Raw genomic sequence first — 22,514 nt, 5'->3', positions numbered from 1 at the left:
AATCAGGGACAATACCTTCCTCTACCAATGTTCCCTGAACACTATGACCTTTTGTGCCTGAGCCTGACAGTATAACAGGCCCGTTTTAAGTTTAGATTATTAAAGTTTGAGTCTCTTGCTACCATTGTTGTTGCTTTTGGCCTGCCCTTTTAAACACATGTCCATTTTAAACACCACCAATAAATAGCACCTGAAATTCCAAGGTTTTGATTTTTTTTTTTTAAATAAAAACAGGTTTTATTTGGAAATCCAAAGGCAGGGATTAGAGGGAGAGAGAAAATAACATGCTCAAGAGAGAGTGTTAGCTTCTCTAAAAATGGAAAGAACTCCAGAACACAATGTAGTGTGAAAGCATTAAAGCATGAGAGTTCACATCTCAAGAGGGGAGATGGTGGTAGCATGTGCATGTCAATACATGTGCATGAGAAGGCAACACACACGCAGACAGCACTGACACAACAACACAGTGAGCATATTCCTTCATTTTCAGTTTTGATAAAAAAAAATATAGAGACTTACTTTCTCATTAGGAAACTCACTGTGTATGCTTGCCTATTTTACTCATAGGCAATGAAAAGAAAAATCAGAGCAGAACACTTACGTTTTTAGTTCTCACTTACTTTCCTGGTTACCTAGATTATTAATCGCATAGCATCTAGTTCATCTTCTTTGAACATAATATGTTTCTTTTTCCACTGTCTTGACCAGATAGTGCTCTCATTGTCCATGTCAGTGCGCTGTAGGCACATCATTTTATTTTATTTTCATCCTCAAAGAAGAAAGCACACTTTTTTTTTATCACTTGTATACTGATCTTGGTGTATTACCCAATTGTGAAGTTATTATTTTAATCTTGAATGATATAAATAGCAACATTTTCTTTGCATATTTATTTTGTGTAGACTCGAATAAGTTAGAACGATTGCTTCTGAGATTTCATCCTTTAATTACGTTCTGACAAGGAATATATTTGGAATAATGTTTTTACTGACAGTCTAGGAACATAGAGTAAGTACAAGGCTACATTTAATGGCAGTACCAAACAGTTTCCAATTATTAAAAGCATATGACTATTTAGGCTTAGATTTCACTCATGTTCATTATATGTTAGTGGGAGTTCATTATTTGTCTTTCTCTTGAGGACCTAATGTGGTATCATTCATCCTATCAATAGTATAACATTGCTCTGGATGGTAAGTAGAAATAGACTATTTTCCTTTGAAGTTTTGATTTTGTTACTCACACATGTAATGCATCTTATGGACCACTGAGTCACCTCCTTGATCTATATTCCTGGCTCCATATATTAGCTTTTAAAGCATTTACACAAATAATATTTTTATTTTTTCTTATAAGTAATTTATATTACTTTGACTTATTTTTATAAATCAAAGCAATCCATGTAATATGAATCTAATGTGGTGGAGAGCTACAGGATTACAGTGTCCAAGCTTTTTCTTTTAGAATAAAGGCTTCTTTGTGGCCGGAGAGATAGCATGGAGGTCCGGTATTTGTCTTTCATGCAGAAGGTCATCGGTTCGAATCCCGGCATCCCATATGGTCCCCCGTGCCTGCTAGGAGCAATTTCTGAGCATGGAGCCAGGAGTAACATCTGAGCACTGCCGGTGTGACCCAAAAACCATCAAAAAAAAATAAAGGCTTCTTTGGGCCTTACTGGGCAGTGCACAGGGGCTACTCCTGGCAATGCTTGATACTGGGGATTGAAGCTGGCCTTTCACATGCAAAGAATAATTACCAGTCTTTTGAGTTATCTCTCTGGCCTAATCAGTTCCCTAATTCCCTTACTCCAGTTTTCATTCTAACTGTTCATTCTATTCCCTACTTCCAGCTACAAAGCAAAAGACTCTTTGAAAGAAAACCCTTGAAGAAAGTGCTATTAATATTCTTCTTTTAAACATGAAAAAAATGTCATTCAAATATCAAGATACTTGCCCAAATTAACAAGTCTGGTAGTAGCTTAGATTTGAATCCAGCTACTCTAGCATTTGAAATATATGCCTTATACCAATATAAAATTTTATTAATAGAAAATTAATGTTCTTCACTTACTGAATTTTTTATCAATATTAATATTGCTGATGTTGATTAGTCTCTCAATATTGGAGCATTTTATTATTATCTTCATCTCACATTTCTTTTTTCTCATGCTAAGTGCCACTCCTTATCAACATTTTTTATTTTCTCTCTAATGCAAAATCTACATTTGAGATTATTTTATTCCTTCTATATTGGCAATATTATATGATGATTTTGTTCATTTTATGGCTTTTAATATCACCTGTAAGAATAGACTTCTTGACTCTGAGTCAGTTGCTCAGATACATTTTAAAAGCTCTACTTTATAAATATTGTTCCATTGATTTACACCTCCACTCAGTGTCTTGTAAGGATCTTAAATTTAACCTATTATTTATATGTTATTATTATATTATTATATGTTAATATATATTACATATTATATCATTATATATTCTATTATTATATCATTGTATTGCAAAACTTATTGCTGGGTCAGGCAAATTTTTCATCAGCTGTACTCTCTTTCTCTCTATCTCTTTCTGGACCCTCCCAAGCATACTTAATTTATCAGAATCAATGGCTTCAATTGTGTGTCAATTTGAGGTATAACCTTTAACTACTCCTTCCATCACATTTCATATTCAGCCCACAAACACATCAAACTAATTCTGTACCAAAATATCCCTACCTGAAACTTCTTAGTTCTACTATTACTCTGTACTATTCTGCCATATTTTTCTGGGTTATGGGCCACATCTTGTGATGCTCAGGGCTTATTCCTGACCCCTCATTTGTGAATGATTCCAATGAATGCTTGAGAGATCTTATGGGATTCTGGGGATTTCACCCAGAATGGCTGTGTGCAAGGCAAATGCCTATGCACTGTGCTACTTTTCTGGGCCAAGTCTGCCTTTTCTCATCAGTTACATACATCTTTAGAGTTATTCTCCTTTATTACATTCTTGTTTTCTTTGAGCAGTTTTCTAAAGAGCTGACTATAAAGTTTAAATGACAAATGAGATACTACTATTTATACACAGATTTTTAAACTAATGTCCAATTTTCTTACAATAACATGAATTTTTCTATGATCATATATTTCAGACACATTTTCCTTAATATCTTTGTTATTCAACTGCACTTGTCATCTTGCTCACCTGGGACCACGACAGTATGGCTTTTTCTACATTGCAATAGCCTGTCATTTTGCTACTCCTTTTTCAAATGATCTTCCGATTAGGTTTTATAATGATGTTTTATTACTCTGGACATCATACAATTTATCTCCCTCAATCAGAGCTTCCCTAAGACTATTTAAAGAATATATATTCCCTCCTACTTAACTACTTACTCTCATGACATCACTTCAAGGAGTTTAGAAATCTAAAATCCATCTTACTAAGTATTAATAGGCACTTAAATTTTTATCTACTCAATTTTATTTTTTATTGAGATAAAATGGATTTATAATATTGCATGAGTTCCATGTAAAATTACTAGTTATTTATTGCTTTTTTTCCTCCACAACAATATAAGCCTTTTTAGGCCTAAGTCTATGACTCTCATGCAATGTTGTGTCCCCCATCTCTGCATCATGTCTGATGCATATGGTATGAGAAATTGAAATGTTAAATACAGTACAGAAACTTTATATTGAGTAGTAATATATACAAAATCTCTCAATGAATAGAAATAATAGTCGAGCAGTGAAGGATGGGAACAGAAATCTTACTCATGTTTTGAGATTTGTGGAGAAATTTTATATTTGAATAAAACACAAGAAAATTCTTGTTATTCCTATAGTGGCAAAATATGTTTGTGATTTTGAAAATGCTTTCTGCTTTTTTTTTTTTTTTTTGCTTTCTGCTTCTTTTATTTATTTTAGGATTACATGCCAAAGCTGAATTTCTTGGTCTCTCACATGGAGGAATGAGATAGACAATGTAATTTGACTTCTTTTACAAAGAAAATATGAAAAAGTTCTCTAATCTGAGCTACTACTGTATGCTTGTTCCTTGTTTCCAGGGAAATATTAGAGTGAATGCATGCATGCTGTATTGATCTAATTATTAGAGGGTCTTGGTTTATTTATAACAACATATAAGCTCAGAGCTCTGCTTAAATTTCTGGGTTTTATCAATAGTGCTTAAACATTTGTGAAAGTGGATTATTCCAGAAATGCTTGATTTAAGTTCCTTTTTTAATTTAATACATCAAACTTTTGTAACATCATTTTACAACAAAATTTAAAACAAATTAATAATGAAGTCAATCTAGAACCCGAACATACGATAAGTGAAATCCAAACATTTCAGTCATTCCAAAAGTTTAGCAGCCATATTGCAATGTTATCACAATGGGTAAAGCATCACAGCTTATTGGACAGGATTTACTGACTAAATATAAGTTTGTCCAAGTTCTGGCTAAAGAACTTGATGGCTGCTCTTTCCTCAGGCAAAATTGAAAGAAATGATTTTGTGTCCTATGAATGCTTTGGACTTTGAGATGAATGGAAGCAATTTCAACAATCACCCAATTAGTTCATTTCCAGGGAAATTGGGCAGAAACAACTGAGGAGCTAAAAGCTCATTCTTTGCCTTCTTTGTTTTCTATAAAGAAACTCCTTATCAGGCCTTTTACTTGCTGCATAACCTTTCTCATTTACTTTCAGTTTGTGAATAGAACTAGTCCTAGACCAATTCTCTCTTGTCCTGGGTGATACCTTATCTTGATTAACATCATGAAAGAATGTGTAAACAAGTCACATGCAAGTAAATATGTTTTTCCTGGTACCACATATTACCTCAATATTTCAGACTGTTCTAACAGCTTATTTTAATCTAGTCACTAATTGTCCCTGCTTCACCAAGCATTTACTGACAGAAATGGTCCTACCACACTTAGAAAAGAAATCAAATCTGCATTTTGGAGTCAGCATCATTGTATTTCTCGTTTCATGCATGGTCGATCCCTTATAGAGCTATATTTAATGTACTTCTAATTAAAAAGCAGAGGGAAGTTGCTTTCTCACTGTTTCAATTTTTTTTGTGTGTGTTCTCTTTGTGCAGCTCACCATGTTAAAACGGGCACTTGCGAGGTGGTGGCACTCCACAGATGCTGTAATAAGAACAAGATAGAAGAGCGGTCACAAACAGTCAAGTGCTCCTGCTTCCCGGGGCAGGTGGCAGGCACCACGCGGGCTGCTCCATCTTGTGTGGATGGTGCGACTTCTTCCATTGCTCACTGTAATAGTGTAGCTGGGAACAAGTGCTTATTTAAGACTGGAACCCCACTATAATGTCGATTGGGTCAGGTCTACGGGAATAAGTAGTTAATAAATTAGGTGGTGGATATAAAATTATGTGGGCCACATTATGAAATCTAAAATTCTTTAAAAGGTGTAAGACCTATGTAGTTTTGGAACATGAGGCATTATAATGAGGTTTCAGCAATATGAAATATTGATTTGTCTGTCAGAAATATGTATTATAAAAATAATTAAACAATGTTGTTTTATTAATAATCCTTAGAAAGTTCTTTATTTTGAGGTAAAAGGGCACAACAGTGGGAATTAAGGCTCACTCCTTACTCTATGCCCAAGAATCAATTTTTGTGATGCCAGGGAACAAACCAAATACAACTGCATGCAAGGCAAGCACCATCATGACCCTCTGTACTATTTCTTTAGCCTATACATGAAACATGTGAATAAAAAAACCCCACTCTGTTATAGGTGAAGTAGGTAATATTGTACACCAATGCATAAATATCAATAAAAAATTTTCCTTTTATAATTAAGAAAACTGAAGACTGAATATTAATAATTGTTTATTTATAGATAGCTAATTTTATATATATTATCTAGATTCAAAAATATCTACATGGCTCTTCTTATAGATGCTACAATAAATAATCATTTATATACCTGGTGCACTTTATTATGATGTTGGTTACTTCTACAGTTAAAAAATACACCAATTCTAGGGGTGGGGTTATAAAAAAATGCACCAATTCTAATATTTATTTCAGACTACATGTAGAGAATATTACATTTATTGTAAAATAATGACTCTACAGGAAAAAGTCATTTTCTTTTGCGATATAAAGATCAGTGCATTCATATCATACAGATGTCCATAAAATTACTTTTTAATATATTATTTTTGAAATGTATATGCTTATGTTCCTCTGATAATGTATCTATGGTTAATAGAGGCACATTATATATTTAAAGTACAATGTATATTAAAAGATATAATAAGGGCTGAGGACATAACCCAATGGGCAACTTTGCATGCATTTACCTGAGTTTGAATTTAGTATTGAATAGAACAATCTAGAGATGTGGATCTGAGATCTGTATCTCATGCTTCAAACTCCAAGAAGTTCCACATGTGTATTCAGTCTCTGGCATTGAAACACCAGGCCCAATTGGCTAAATATTGCCAGGTATGGTTTACAGTTCCCCTGAACATTGCTTCAGTGGCTTTCCTCACCCAAGAAAGAAGAGAGAGCTAAAGAGAGATATGTTCAAAAAGTAGAGCTTATATTACATATTATTTGAAAAAATTAAGTTAAAAATGAGAAAGTAGGGGCTGGAATGGTGTCGCAAGCAGTAGGGTGTTTGCCTTCCATGTGCTAACCTAGGATGGGCCTAGGATGGTTCGATCCCCCTGCGTTTCATATGGGTCCCCAAGCCAGGACGGATTTCTGAGCACATAGCCAGGAGTAACCCCTGATCGTCACTGGGTGTGGGCCACCCCCCAAAAAAAGAGAATACTTTAAAAAAATGCAAAGGTATTTTACACAGAAAATCTAAAAATATTATTTAGATTGGCTTGTTGGAAAAAATGAGAAGCATGTTTCAAATTCAGTCTAACTAATAAAGAAGTATTTTGGCTACATTTGTGCCACTTTAAATGTGTACTTTGGAAACTAACAAGCCCATACAGGAAACGTTGAATTAATTTTTCTTTATGCTATAGCTTCAATAGTGGAACAGAAATGGTGGTGCCATATGCAGCCATGTCTTGAGGGAGAAGAATGTAAAGTTCTTCCAGACCGGAAAGGATGGAGCTGTTCCTCTGGGAATAAAGTGAAAACAACGAGGGTAAGTAGATTGTCAGCCTGTTTGAGAAAAACAGAATGTATTTAAATTAAAAAAAATAGAGCATGAATAATAATATCTTTTAGTGCTTTCAGTGCTGTTTATAGAATAAGTACAGTTTTCCATAGTACATTCTTCCCATTTTCCTCCTAATTCATTTCTTCATAGCACATTTTTATTTTATTCAGAATAACATTTTTCTATAGATTGTCATCAAGTGTCATCTTACTCAGTATAAAAATGCTACTTATTCCTCATGAGATTTTAACAGTATTGTAAAATCCCAAAAGGATGCACGCAAGGTTAAATGCTGAGAAAATGATCCCAAACACTACATCTTCTAACGGACAGTAATCTCAATAAATTTCCTCCAATTATACTTTATAGATAGTAGTAATGGAAATTTTTTATTTTACAATGTTTCTCATTTTAATCTCCTAAATTTCTAACTTAAAAAGAGATTTTTTTGATGATTAAGTGTGTAAAGTCATACTGAGAAGAGCTTTCTAATCTCACCATTAATATGAAAAGAATACACTTTAGATAATGTATTTCAGCTTACAATGACTGACTTATATAAAGGAGAAAGAAGTGAAAAAGAGACTAATTCTTTGTTTTCCTAATTAGTTTCATAGATTTTCTTCATTGAAAACTTAAATTATTTTCTTTGTAGCAACAGCAAATGAGATTTATTTTTGATCTGAGGGGAAAGCTAGCTAGTGATTAAAATCTGGCCATTAAGGACTAGAACATAATAATATAAAAGGGCATGTTTTATTAAAAAGTGACAAAGAACCAGAGACTAGCTAATGATATAGATCATTTGAAAATAACTTTTTACACCATGTTTAGACATGTTGAAGGGATTATTTTATAATCCCATCAGATATGTTATTTAGTCTGATACCTCCAGTGTATTCGCTATTCAGCCATACACAAAAATAGCTATTTATTCCAATGCTATAATAATAACTTTGTCAGCTTATTTGGGACTAACCTGCTGGTTTATTGCTGGCACACATTTTTGTAACCCAAAGAGAACATGATCAGTTAATTAGAATAATTGTGTTATTTAGTACATGTCATTCATACTGACTTGTTAAAACTTTCTAGAAATGAATCTCCTTATAAAAATGTATAAAGTAATATTTCTTCTATTATTATTTGACTAAAATTGCACTCATCCATACTACCTCAAATGTGAAATTTTGATTTTTTTTAAATTAGGTCTCTGCATGACCAGAATCTATTGTATTCTGTTTTTTTACTTTAATAGAAATGTAGAAAACTAACATTTGGTGGATACTTAAAATAGTTGCCATATTCTAAATACACTTTCTCACCTCACTTAGCTCATTTAAAACTCTTGTAACCCAGTTAAAAAGATACTATTATTTCTATCCCAAATGAGTAAACCAAAGCTTCTTAAAGTTAAATAAGTTTTCAAAGTCTTAGGGTTAATTAATAGGAAAATCAGGGTTTAAGTCTCACATTCTCATTTTTTAATTAAATACCTTAATTAGCAGTTTACAGTAAACAATCAAGCTTACTCTTAAAACTGATAAATGCTTTCTATGGCTCTTTTTATATGATAGAGTTAGAAATATATTCAGTTTTTGAACCATAATTTCATAAATAATTTCATAAATATTGCTCAATGCCTGGTTACATCATGTTCTCACTTGTACAGACCCAAAACTGAAGCCCTGCTTCACAAATCCTTTATAATATAATGAAACAGTTCAGAACCAATGTGAACTAACTGACTTGATAGCGTAAGTTTATTTTATCTAAAGAATATGAGCTGATCTTTTAGCTGGTTGTATTTTGTACTTTTTCTGATACCGTTGGCCCTGAAGAATTGCTACTAGTGGAGGGTCACAAAAAATATTATAGAGAGGATTTATGTAATAATATGTACTTAAGATTCCTTCTAATTTTGGGATTTTATGATTCTCATTTTCAGAGGCCACACCTGGTGGTGTTCAGGGGTTATACCTGGCTCTGCGCTCAGAAATCACTCCTGGTAGTCACTTTCTAAATACTAAATAAATTTTTATTTTTTGTAACCATTATATAGAAATATATTGCGTAGAAATAGTGCCACACACTTATCTAAAGAAACTCATAATATTCCAAATGACTAAACAAAAGGATGCTCATTTATCAATGTTATTTATTTATTTTTTTGGGTCACACCCGGCAGTGCTCAGGGGTTATTCCTGGCTCCAGGCTCAGAAATTGCTCCTGGCAGGCACGGGGGACCATATGGGATGCCGGGGATTCGAACCGATGACCTCCTGCATGAAAGGCAAACGCTTTACCCCCATGCTATCTCTCCAGCCCCTATCTATGTTATTTTAACCTGCAAATAATAAGGTGCATTTTCCTGAGACTATAAAAAATGTAAAGTTGTCAAAATCATCAGACATGTGTCTGCTAACTCTACTAAAGTGCAAAAATGTAGGAGATTTAAAATTATGTTTGAATTACACAAAATTATGCTGACCATAGTGTGAAGCATTGATCAACTGTAGTCTGTCATATATTTATAGCAGCATTATCATAAGAAAACCTATTTATTATTTTCATACTTAATATTATGGTATTTTGATCAATAACTCACCTGTCATTCTTAAATGCGGTAGTAATGGCCCTGGTAATCCAAGCTGCCAGTGAAACTTACTTGTCCAATGGGAAAGCCCAAAAATTAAACAAGAATAGGTTAAAGTAACTGAAGAACTACTCAGCCAAAAATCATTTGCATATCTTATGCAAGATATGTTAGTTTTATAGGATTATCACTGCAAGCAAAATGGCTCAAGAAATGATTAAAATTTGCAATAATGACCACCCTCCCTTATAATTGGCCATATCCAATCTGGATTATTATAGTAAGTCTAATGTTAGGAAAAAATATATCAGTCAGCCAAAACTAGCAATGATGCTTGCTTGGCTTTAGCAGAGATGATTGGTACCTTCAGAACTGGCTGCAGATGTGGAGCTGGGTAAATTCCTCAGTAAAAGTCTAATTTGGAGTTTGCATGGTCTTTTTTACTATTAGCCGGGATCATATTTTCCTTCTGTCTTTGTATTAGATTCAGTAAATTTAATATTATGACCCATATATTTATGCCTCCAACCAAGGAAGAAGGGCAAAGAATTAGATACTAGCCTTTGTTGAAACATCAGTATTTTGCAACATCATATTCAAAAATCCAAACATTTAACCTAAAGACGAGAATACAGCTAGTTCCTGAACCTTAATTCTCTTCTTAAAGATGGATACTTAAAAACTGTATGTGACATCCACAGTCATCTCATCTATTGTATTACTGATAAGAACACTCAAGTTCAAAAGAAAGAAAAGCTCACCAAATCTTTTTATTTTTAGCTCACTTCCAAGATAAATAACAAAGACCGTTTTAAAGCACCATTAATAAAAGAATAGTCTTTTTAGTGTGAAAAAGGACATAATTACATGGTAATTACATAATGCAAAAGTAGAAAGGGGAAAGGTGCTATAAGATATGGGGAGAAGTGCTCGCTTCGGCAGCACATATACTAAAATTGGAACGATACAGAGATTAGCATGGCCCCTGCGCAAGGATGACACGCAAATTCGTGAAGCGTTCCATATTTTTATACTTGAACTTCTAAAAAAAAGATATGGGGAGAAAAAAACTTTGATAACACTGCTTACATTTTCAGAAAAAAAATAGACTGGAATTCATTGCTTTTAATGTGCTATTCTTTCTCGATGGAATTTCTTCTAAAGAAATTCATAACTGCCTTTAAAATGTAGAACCCTTGACCATCAATATGGGTCTCCATCCTAACTCTAAGGAAATTCTTATGTATAATTTACTTAAGGACAGATGAACTTGACTTCATATTACACACAATTATACTTATTCTTTAGAAATAGTATCTTTGTGAATCATGAATCTTAGTTTGTTTATTTTATCTATGCTTAAAAATAAACTTTATTAACAGATTATAATTCTTATATCATTATTTACTTTTAAAAAGTGCCTTAAGCAGATAAGAACTCTTATTATAATTATTTAATTTACCTTCAAATACAAATGGATTATAATGATTCAATATATGACTTTGGGGTCTAGGAAGATGGGGCAAATGTTAAGGTTCAGGTAACCTCATTTGTGTCTGAATGTTCAGTTCCTGGCTCCACATAACCAATCTCCTGAGTATTGCTCAGTGTAGCCCAAGAGGCCCTCATACACCACCAGGATAGCTCTAAGGATTTAATAGGGCCCATACAATCTAAAAATATATTACTCCACACAATCTAAAAATATTACTTCATACTATCTAAAATATTTTACTTTGTTGTATTGTATAATGAGTGAATTAATCTCTATTAATTTCTGTGCCCATTCTCATCCTATGATGATAAGGATCATACAGTAAGAAAAGTATGAAAGCAAATATGGCAGAATTTCTTTTGCTTATGTGTGTTAGCATGCTGCAGAAATACTTAATTTCTCCAACCATCAGAATCACCAATAGGACACAAAAATGCATGATTCCTGCATAGTATTCATTGGTAAATATGAGTAATATTGCTGTGATAGTGTGAGTAATATAAGCCTTTATATCAGCTTTTTCAATTTCAAAAAGTAAAAACAAAAATAACAAGGGTGGTGAGCTGGACCGAATTCAAGTTCTAATCAACATTTATTGTTTGGTTTCATGTTCCAAGAACATTTCTAGGTTCCTTTCCAGTTAAATTTATATGATAATAATAACTGGCTAATCTCAGAAGATAGATAAATATTAGATTTCTAATTTCTTCTCTGTAACAGAGAAAAGAATTGTGTCTTATGATGCTTTGCTGATTAAAGGGACAAGTTATTCTCTGCCAGAGTTTATACCAAGCCTCAATGAATAGGCTCTGTTGTGGGGTCTGAACAGATGAGATGCTATTTCAGTTATAAGTCAAAGAAAGAACACAGCAAGTGGAAGACGTTCTTTTCTGTTCCTTAAGGTGGTATAATTCGTTTGAGTTCTTCAATCATAATGCTCTCCCTTGCCTAACATATTTAATCAGAGTGATAATAGTGATTAGTAGGATTTCTTGACATATCTTTGCTTGAGACACACTCTCTATCCAGTGGTCTATTTCTTTATATTCAAGCCCTTAATTGAATCCTGGTCCACATGATTCTTTGTAGGGGTATGCTTTTAAAATTATTTTTTGTGGTACTATGATAGACAAACCCACGTACTCCATTCTAATATATCCAATGAAAGATTATTCTAATTTCCTCTCTAACTTTCTCTCAAATTGATTTTATAATCTACCTATATCTTTATAGCATGCATTTTGAAAACCACTACTTCGGGAAGAAATTTTTATTTGCTTCCAGTGTTAGTTGCATGAAAATAATAGCCACGACTAACTTACAAAGATAAAAGCTACTGAAGGGTTTTCAAATCAGTTCATATTTAATCTTTTACATATTTTTTAAAAAATTATCCTAAAATATTTAATACAATATTTAAATGAAAGATGTCCTGGGAACTTATATATTAATTCACAAGTATTATTGTACCTATTTTTATCAGTTACTATTCTAGACTTTAGTTACTGAATGGAAAAACCTATAATAGGTACCTAAACTTAATAGACCTATATTCTTAAAGGGTATATTATTTTTATACTGCTATTTTAGCAAAGTTAGTAGTTTAATTGAATTTTCATTTATTATCTGTAGGTCAGATAGCTGTCCACAGTATGACTTGTCTTTTATTTTTTGCTTTATTTTACATGGTTGACATCAAGTGATGAATTTCACATTTTCATAACAGGGCTATATTTTTGGAGGCTTTGGGGGAAATATGTTCCTAAAGTCATTCAGATGAAAAAAATAATTCACATTGTTGCAAATGTAGAAATAAGGTTTTTATTTCCTAAGTTGCTGTTATTTGGGTCATCTCACAACTCCTTCAGGATGTCTCTTTTCTTTATAACGTTGACTAATCTCTCTAACCTCCACTCTTCTCATTTCTCTTTTGTCTTACTCTTCTTTTAAGGGCTCAGTGTTCTACTTCAGGAAGAATGTAATTTACTCATATACTCCAGGCTATTTCCTCTATTTTGAAAATGATCACATAACAACTTTCATTACATTGCAAAGTTTCACTACACAGTTATATTTGATTAATATTTGCTCAAGTAATAAAGGAAAGGGATTTGGGGGTGTGAATTTTTTGAAATATTATTTATGAAGAGGAAAAAACATTAAAATAAATAAGTGAAGTATTTATAAAGTTAAAAAAAGGTTAATGGGGCATGTCAAGCAAGATATTTGTATATTTGAGGTTTTTAAATAAATGAGTCACATATGGCTATCTAGAGTACACACTTTTCAGGTAAGAAAAAGAACAAAAACTATAATGGATACTACTCTGGATAGAACATATTCAAGTCATAGATATGCTGGTAGTATGTGGGAATAAAGGCAAGTGATAAAATTCAGGAAAAGTAAGTTAATATGAGGAATATCACAGCAGATTTATTTTTGTCCTCACAAATAAAATGCAAACATTGCCATTAGGGAATATACAGAGAACTTTAGGAATATGATGTTTTAAAATATTAATATCCATTAATTCTGCATCATTCAATCAAGTAAATTATAATATCCTCTGTTATCTTAATTTGATATTAAGGAAAGTGGGTAAATATTTTATAATAGTAAATAACAATTGCAGATATTGAGTATGCTTGATTAAAATGCAAATGTTATGACTATTGTGGGACGAAACAACTTAAATTTCACATTATTATTACAATTATATTAAAGATAATTTTAAAGAGAAATGGACAAACATGTAATAAATATTAAGCCAGATGTTAAATTAGATATTTAATTAAAAATAGTAAGGACACACATTTAATTGTTCAGGAATTAGTATTTAGAAAAACTATTTTTCTAAATTTAATATTTAAAACTGGTACACAAGATTTAAAACGACATTCTTCATGAATTAAAAAAACAGTATTTAATAATTAACAATCAATAGGGTCCACAACAGTTCTCTGTTGATATTCATTTAAATAGTAATTGGAAATTAATGCAAAGACTTAAAATTTCTCTCTCAAGGAATATTTGAAAATCTTGGCTTTTTTTTTTTTTAATTTTGGAGGCTTACTTCTGACAGTGCTCAGGGCTTACTCCTGGCTCTATTCTCAACGATCTCTCCTGTCAGGGTTTGAGGGACTATATGGGATATTAGGGATCAAAACTGGGTTAACTGCATGCAAGAAAAACAATAGTATCCTATTCATTGTACTCCTGATCCAACCCCAAAACTTGCTTGCCTTGCATGCAGCTAGCCAAATTTGATTCCCAGTCTAATTGAGAATCAAGGATCACTTAATTGATCCTTGAGCAGCTAGTCAGGAATAAGCCTGAGCACAGTTAGGTGTGGCCCAAAACTAGGTCATGAATCTTTTTCTTCAGCTCCTCACACATATATGGAATTTGAGCTCTTTAATTTAAAATTTTTTTTTTACTTTGTCAGAATTACAACTGCTTCATGGTTAGTGTCTGTGCTGAGATTGTGTAGGAAAACATGGCAGAGATCTAACACCAAACTCAAGTCTGTAGTGTATTCTATCTTTCTGCTAAGAAATCCACAACTAGTCTTTTTATCTTTGAGTAATGTGTAGTTGATTGTGAGATATGTCTAAATTAAAAAGAAGAATTCTGCATTATGCTATAGTTATCTGACCTATCAGTAGCACTCAATAACCTTCTGGGCACCATCTTTTAGTGGATTAGAAAAAGAAACTCATATGAAGAAATTTGTAGGTCTTTGCCTCCAAAAATAACATTTTTAATTACTTGAAAGCATATCATGTGAAAGATAAAATTAGGTTTATTCTGTGTGACTAAAAGAAATAAAAATAAAGCCAATAAATAATTCTCTTTGTGTTAGCTCTAGATGATTTGAAGTTGGCTGCCTTGGGAAATAGTAAGTTCCTCTTCTCTTGAAGTTATTAATTTGTGCCCTAAGGAATGAGCAGACATTCTCCACTAACTAATGTAGTTCTACTACTTCAAACAAGAAAATCATAAGTAGAAAAGTGGGTATATTAGTTTATGTCTTGCATATAGAATTAAAATCTATTCAATGTGTAACTTCATACGTGTGAGGGAATGTAAGGTTGTGGGTATTTCTGGGAGGGCAATCATGGTAGAAAATATTTATATAATAATAGCTTTTAAAATATCATGCTAAATTTTTGGATGTTTACTCTATTCATTAATAAGCCCTTGAAGTAATAAAGGCTTGATTTTTAACTTTAGAAAGTCTGTTTGACTATAATGAGTCAATTACCTAAAATAAAGATATTAATGTTACTAGACTGAAATTAAGGTAGTAAAATTATCTAATGTGGAAGAGGAGATGATAGGTTATAGATTGTATATCACTTGATTATAAGTTTAATATAAGAAGTGAAAAAAAGGAAAATTCTATTTGTCTTGACCCATTTGCTGCTACTAATTGATAAAATATGATAAGGTGGGGATCACAAGTGGAGAGTTGGTTCAAGATCAAGATAGAAATCTGAATTAACTTATCCCTAGATAGTATTGAAATACTATCTCTTAGAAGTCTCTTTTAGGAGATAAGTGTATATTTTATAATTATATGCTAAGGACGATGAAGTGTGGATGAATAAATGAGGAAAGAGAGTTCCAATGACCCAGGGTCTTAGTTGCTATAACAAAAATAGTTATTATAATATTGAATATGTAGTCTGTACATGTAATTCTTATCAGAAATAATGAAAGTTCATGATTTTATTAATATTTAGTCTCATAATTTTAAAACTTTCTTCCTAATTGGATTGTGTCATACATATATTTGCTGTATGATTTTTATATATTTAAACTAGAAATAATGTTAGAAACACTTAAATTAAGAATTAGCATGAATCTCTTTATCAGAATAAAATGGTAATGAAACTTTCCTTTTATTCCTAAAATTCACTCTGTATATAGGAATTTTGGTATGTGACAGTTTGTTGTGATAGGTTTTATGAATAAATATTTTTAAAATCATGACTCATTGCTGTCCAAAAGTTAGAGTTAGTTAATATCATACCAGAAGAGGTAGTCTAAGTATAATCAAGTATTAAGGGATCTCAATCTTACTGTTTTACAATTTTGCAGCCAATATTTTTGCTACCACCAGGAAACAAATATTCACTAACTTGTTTTCTCTAGGATATTACTTTTCTATTGATAAACTATAGATAAAATTTGATAATTAATATATATTAAGTTAAATTTAATTTTTTCCTAACAACATATATGTAGAAGGGAAGAATAACCAAAGTCAACGACAACAGAATCAAAAGACCCAAACTATAACAAGCTAAACAAAAAATGGACCTGTTACACTAGTAGTCAGGGGATAAGGGTAGAGGTACAAGATGCATGCTGGGAACTCTGATGGAGGGAGGGCAACACTGGTGGTGGGAATGACCCTAATTTTCTGTCTTTAAACACCTGAAATACAACTGTGAAAGACTTGTAATTCTCAATGGCCTCAATAAGAAAATAAATAAAACAAAGGGAAGAATATTATTTTACAGGCTACAGAAATAACTGTCACCATAAATAAGAAAACCGGAGTATTGTAATATACAGACATTTATCAATACTTTAATTTTATAATAAACTATAAAAGTATTTAAATAACTTCTATTAGTTACAGCAAAACCAGGTATCCAGTTGAAATATGATCTAAATTCTAGAACTCAAATTGCTGAGTTAAAACAAACAAAATCTTTAGATTTTATAACTAAGGTGGAGAATTCCATTTAGTATAATGTTTAATATTGAACTTATTAAAGTTGAGAGTTATTTAGCTATTGAAGGTACCCTTAGCCTGGTTCAATACTACAGTGTATTGCTTCTATTAAATAGCAATCTTGGCATCCCATGATTTACAGTGAAATTATCTCGAAGTCAATAAAGGAGGCTCTGCTTACTCTTGGCTATTTTATCTTCACCTTTTACTGCTTATTCTTTACGTGTAGCAAAGACATTTTACCCTTTCCTTGAATCTCTTATTTATGCCCCTCCCAATTCTAGTAAAAGAAAACTAGGTCTGAGAAAGACAGACTTGGAAATAAGCAGTATAAATTCATTTCTAGTGGCTATTTGAACATAATTGCATATCTCCTTTGCAAATTTACAACAAACTATTATTTTTTTTAGTTTTAATTTTTAAATTTTTATTTTTGAATAGATTTTAACATTTGAATCACCATGAAATGCACAGTTACAAGATTCTTCACAATTGAGTTTCAATGTTCCAAAACTCATCCCTTTACCAATGCACATTTCCAGCTAACAATAGCCCCAATTTCCCTTCTCTTCCATCTCTTTTATGACAGATGTTTTTCTTCTTTTTCCTTCTCTCTCTCTCCCTCTCTCTTTCTTTATCCCTCTTCCTCTTTCTTTTTTAGTCACTGTGGTTTGCATACTGTTACTGAAGGAGTATATGCATTCCACTTAACATCCTTTCATCAGCCAGTTCTTGTCCAGACTGATAATCATTTCCAATTACTATTTTCATTAGGTACCTTATCTTCCTTGACTTTTCTCCTCCCCTTATAATAATCATCCTACCATGGACCAGACCTCCTGGCCTTCATCTAAACAGTCTAAAATTGTACACTAATTTTTAAGGGTTGTTTGAGTAATTGTGGGGAAAGTTGATTTTGTTAGTGTTTTACTAGGATTCATATAATAAGATAACTTTTACTGAATATTTTATCGAATATTTTATTATTCAATTTTTGGTTTTTGGGTCAGGGGTTCCTGCTGGCTGTACATTCAGAAATCATTCCGGACTTGGGGAACCATATGGGAACTTCGGGGATTGAACCGAAGTCGGTCCTGAATTAGCCACATGCAGGGCACCTTACTGATGTGCTATCATCCCAGCCCTGATACTTTAAAACTTCCTATCAGTTTAACTGTATGTTCAAACAGATATCATGATTAAAAACTTAAGTTCCAACTTCAATTACAATATATGGTTGATTGTGAAATTATAAGAGGTATGTTGCACTGGTGATGGGTGGCATCCTCATATATGACTGAAACCCAATCACAATCATGTTTGTAACCAAGGTGTTTAAATAAAATATTATTTAAAAAAAGAAAAGAAAAAAAATGGAATTAAAACATGTCTGCAGGGGCCGGAGAGATAGCATGGAGGTAAGGTATTTGCCTTTCATACAGAAGGTCATTGGTTCGAATCCCAGCATCCCATATGGTCCCCCGAGCCTGCCAGGAGCAATTTCTGAGTGTAGAACCAGGAGTAACCCCTGAGCACTGCGGGGTGTGACACCCCCCCAAAAAAAAAAACATGTCTGCAACCAAAAATAAAATAAAATAAAATAAAATAAATTTTACAAATAAAGGTTTGTAACTAGTAATCTCTTAAATATTTGTCGGATTAGATTTACCATATTTTGCTGAGGATCTCTACATCTGTTTTCAACAGGTATATTATTTTGTAATAATATTTTCTTTTTTAGTGATACGTCTGAATTAAGTATCAAAACTTTATTATCTTCCTAGAAACTGTTCAGGCGATTTCTGTTCCATTGACTTCCTGGAAAAGTCTGATAATGATACAAATTTTGTTTTATTTGAAAAAATTGGAAAACTTCACTAGTAAAGTGGGCCAAGATTTTTGGTTCTGTGGAGATGTTTACTGCTATTTTTAATTTATGTTACAACTTGTTCTATTTATTTTTCTGCTATTTCCTGACAAATCTTGAGATATTTTAAGATTTCAAAACTACTTATTCTTAGTTATCAAATTTAATAGCATACAAAAGTATAATAATCTCAGATTCTCTTGAATTTCAGTGGTATTGATTCCAATCTGTTTTGTTTCCATCCTGACATACTTATTTTTCTCTATTACTTTGTGAGTTTGCTATGGGTTCACCTCAAATGTCAATTGCTTTGATTTCTTTCCTTTTTTGTTCTTTTCCCTGTACTCTTGGGTCAAGTGTGAGCTAGGTTTCTCCCCTTTACTATATTTCATTCCCTCATCCAGTTATTAGATATATCACAGATAAGTGAGGTCATTCTATGTTTGTCCTTCCTCTTCTGTTTTAATTCATCCAACATATTTTTTTGTTTTTGTTTTGGCCACACCCATTTGACGCTCAGGGGTTATTCCTGGCTAAGCGCTCAGAAATTGCCCCTGGCTTGGGGGGACCATATGGGACGCAGGGGGATCGAACCGCGATCCTTCCTTGGCTAGTGCTTGCAAGGCAGACACCTTACCTCTAGCGCCACCTCACCGGCCCCACTTCATCCAACATATTACATCTAGATTGTAGCCACTAGCTATATAATCTTGCATTATGTATATGTCTTGTATCTTTTTAGTCAACTAATCTGATGTTGGGCATGTTAGATACATGAAAACAAGTTATCTTTAAAATATTGTGTTATGTTTTGCGGGGAAGCAAAATCAGGTTTCTTTTGAATACTATGAGGAAGCAGAGAGAGAGGATAAAAAAGAAAGAAATTAATGTACCTGAGAAAGCACCAGTATATAACCCAGCCTGAAAATATACTTCTCAACAGAGGAGATGTAGGCGACTTATGCATGCAGGCACCCTATGATGTACTGACAACACATATGCGCCTATACTATGTTTTCTTTTCTTTATGATTTTGTTAATTTTTACTCTAAGTTTTATTTATTTTCCTCCTTACCTTGCACTTTCTTTATTGTACCTTTTAAATAACTCTTGTGTATTTAAAATGTTCATTTGGGCCTTTTTTGGTTATAGATGAACAATATTACTGTTATGAACTTCCTTCTTAGAAAGGCTTTTGCTATGTTCCAAATGTTAGGTAATTCATCCCTTTATTCTCATTTGTTTCCAAATATTTGATTATTTTCTAGCTTTCTGGTTTTTGATTAATTTCTGATTAATTTCTACTATCAAGTTAGTATGATCTAAGAAGATAGATAATAAGCTTTTTTTTCTTTTTTTGCTTTTTGGGCTCAGGGTGATGCTCAGGGGTTATTCCTGCTATGCGTTCAGAAATCGCTCCTGGCTTGGAGAACCATATGGGACACCAGGGGAATTGAACCACGGTCCTACGTTAGCATGTGCAAGGCAAACACCTTACCACTTGCCCCACCACTCTGGCCCAATGATAAGCATTTTTATCCAGTGTTTATTGAAGACATTTTTCCCTTCAAAATTATGATCAGTATCAGTGAATGTGGCATGTGAATTGAAGAAGAAATCATACTTTAATTTAGGAAATATGGAAAGTTCTCTATATTTTTACAGGCATATCTCTTGAATACTTTCCTTTAAGGTTAACTTTTTTCTTATAATGTTATCTAATTGATCTACCCAGTGGTAAAAGAGGTTGTTAAAAATTCCTCAGACTATTGTGTTGATGTTGATATTTTTCCTCAAATCTTATTCAACATTTGAATATATATGCATATGAGTAAAATTTTTTGATGTATAGACCCTTTGGCAATTTAATAATGTTTATACTTGTCTCTTATAAACTTAAGATTACTGAGATGAAAGAATATATTGCCGTCATTTCATAGAAATTTTGGTTGCTTGTGAAATTTTTCCTACCTATAAAGTATACCATTTAGTTCTTCTAAAAGAATTCATGACTTTAAAACAAATTTGCAAGATTTTACTTGTTCATAGATCTTTGTGTTGTTCTCATTAATTGGGATGATAACCAGGTTGGATATAGTGCTTTTATTAGTATGTTTATTTTATTCAATTTGTTTACTTTTTGAATCATGCAATTCTGGCATGTAATATTTTATTTTATAAATATTATGGGAGTTTTCTCTACATGTAAGTACTTTCTTTGATCTTGCTGATTCTAGAATTTGGGGTTTTGGCATTTCATTTAGTATGTATCTTTTTTTTTTCTATTTGAGTTTATTTTATTTGGGATTCTATGTGATAAGTCACTTAACGAATCCAAGAAGCTCAGACATGGAAAACTTTCTGCTTCAACCAACACTTATCTTTGTCTATTATCTTTCTCACCTTTCTTTTAATATTGATATTCTTGAATTCATCCCATAGTTCCCAAATGTTGTCTTAATTTTCTCTACCTCTTTTCCTATTATATGTTATTCATTGGCAGGTTCCTCAATTTACCTTTAAGAATAAAAAAATTGTTCCTTGACTTTAGTCAATCTGTTTATGGGAACTTAACAGTGAGTTTTTTTTTTTTACATGTTCTTCAGTTTAGTGACTTATGATTACAGATTTCTCATATCTTTTCTCATGGTCTCTTTATTTCAGCTTGGTATTATAACTAACTTCATCCTACTAAACAGCCTCATAATGGTTACTCTCAGGTCATCATCTATAAGGTTATAGACTTAGAGAATTTTGGGGGCCCTTTATAGATAACTGTATTTCTTTTTGTTTTTGTTTGTTTGTTTTTTGGGTCACATCCGGCAGCACTCAGGGGTTACTCCTGGCTCTATGCTTAGAAATCACTCCTGGCAGGCTCAGGGGACCATATGGAATGTCAGGATTCGAACCACCAACCTACTGCATGCAAGGCAAACAGCTTACCTCCATGCTATCTCTCCAGCCCCAGATAACTGTATTTCTACATTATTTTTTCCTCTTTTGTTTTCTGCTGCAAAGTGAGGACCAGGGGAGGAAATTTGAATTTCTGCAAGCTTAGGTAGCAATTTTAAAAAGATTCACTATCACCAATTCCACCTAGAGCCTATGCAGGAAATTTAAGTATCCATACTGAGACTCTATGACTATTGTTTGTTCTTAAATTTTAGCAGACCACACACCAGTGCTAGTCTTTTTTTTCCCCTAGAATCAATCATGATACAACTTGGTAGATACTTGCCTTGTGGGCCTTTGTCTCTACTTAAAGGTTTCCCATGGCAGATAGCTTTCCAATTTGTGGACACATCTGGTAATCCAGTTGCAATTGCTTGCCTGGGTCTCTGTGGGCTGCAAATATATCCAATGCCTTTTGAATCATCACTTGCACAAGAAGGGGGTGAGAGGTGGCCCAAAGCTCAGCAGTTTCACTGGTGCATATTGCTCCCGTAATCCATGACATATCCCTTCTGCATCCATGCAACAGCTTCACATCTCCACTGTCAATTCAATTTCTTCACCCTTACCCAACGTTCTAGTTGTGTCATTTAGTTTGCTTATTGCTTATAAGATAGCATTTCTTCATGTGGAAACTTTCAAAGCTCTTTTCACACATTGCAATACACTTCCTATAGAGAACGATGTATAGAA

At 32.8% G+C, this 22,514-nt stretch overlaps 1 protein-coding gene and 1 non-coding gene across 3 annotated transcripts in view; both read left to right on the top strand.

The window, feature by feature from the left end:
• Positions 1-22,514, top strand: part of TAFA2 (TAFA chemokine like family member 2) — a 588,553-nt gene that overhangs the window by 536,011 nt on the left and 30,028 nt on the right. For both annotated transcript variants that reach the window (XR_007500256.1, XM_049782786.1), the window contains exons 3-4: positions 5,109-5,261; positions 7,026-7,150. Coding sequence is in view for 1 of the 2 variants with exons in the window: in XM_049782786.1 (XP_049638743.1) it covers positions 5,109-5,261; positions 7,026-7,150 (278 nt within the window). In the remaining variant the exon portion in view is untranslated. The remainder of the gene's footprint in view (positions 1-5,108; positions 5,262-7,025; positions 7,151-22,514) is intronic.
• LOC126023517 (U6 spliceosomal RNA) lies at positions 10,688-10,791 on the top strand. Its single transcript, XR_007500634.1, has one exon. It is a non-coding gene; the product is annotated as a U6 spliceosomal RNA (small nuclear RNA).

The sequence above is a fragment of the Suncus etruscus genome, chromosome 11, assembly GCF_024139225.1.
Source record: "Suncus etruscus isolate mSunEtr1 chromosome 11, mSunEtr1.pri.cur, whole genome shotgun sequence".
Lineage (NCBI taxonomy): Eukaryota > Metazoa > Chordata > Mammalia > Eulipotyphla > Soricidae > Suncus > Suncus etruscus.
The sequence above is the reverse complement of the archived record's forward strand: the minus strand, read 5'-3'. Positions and strand labels throughout refer to the sequence as shown.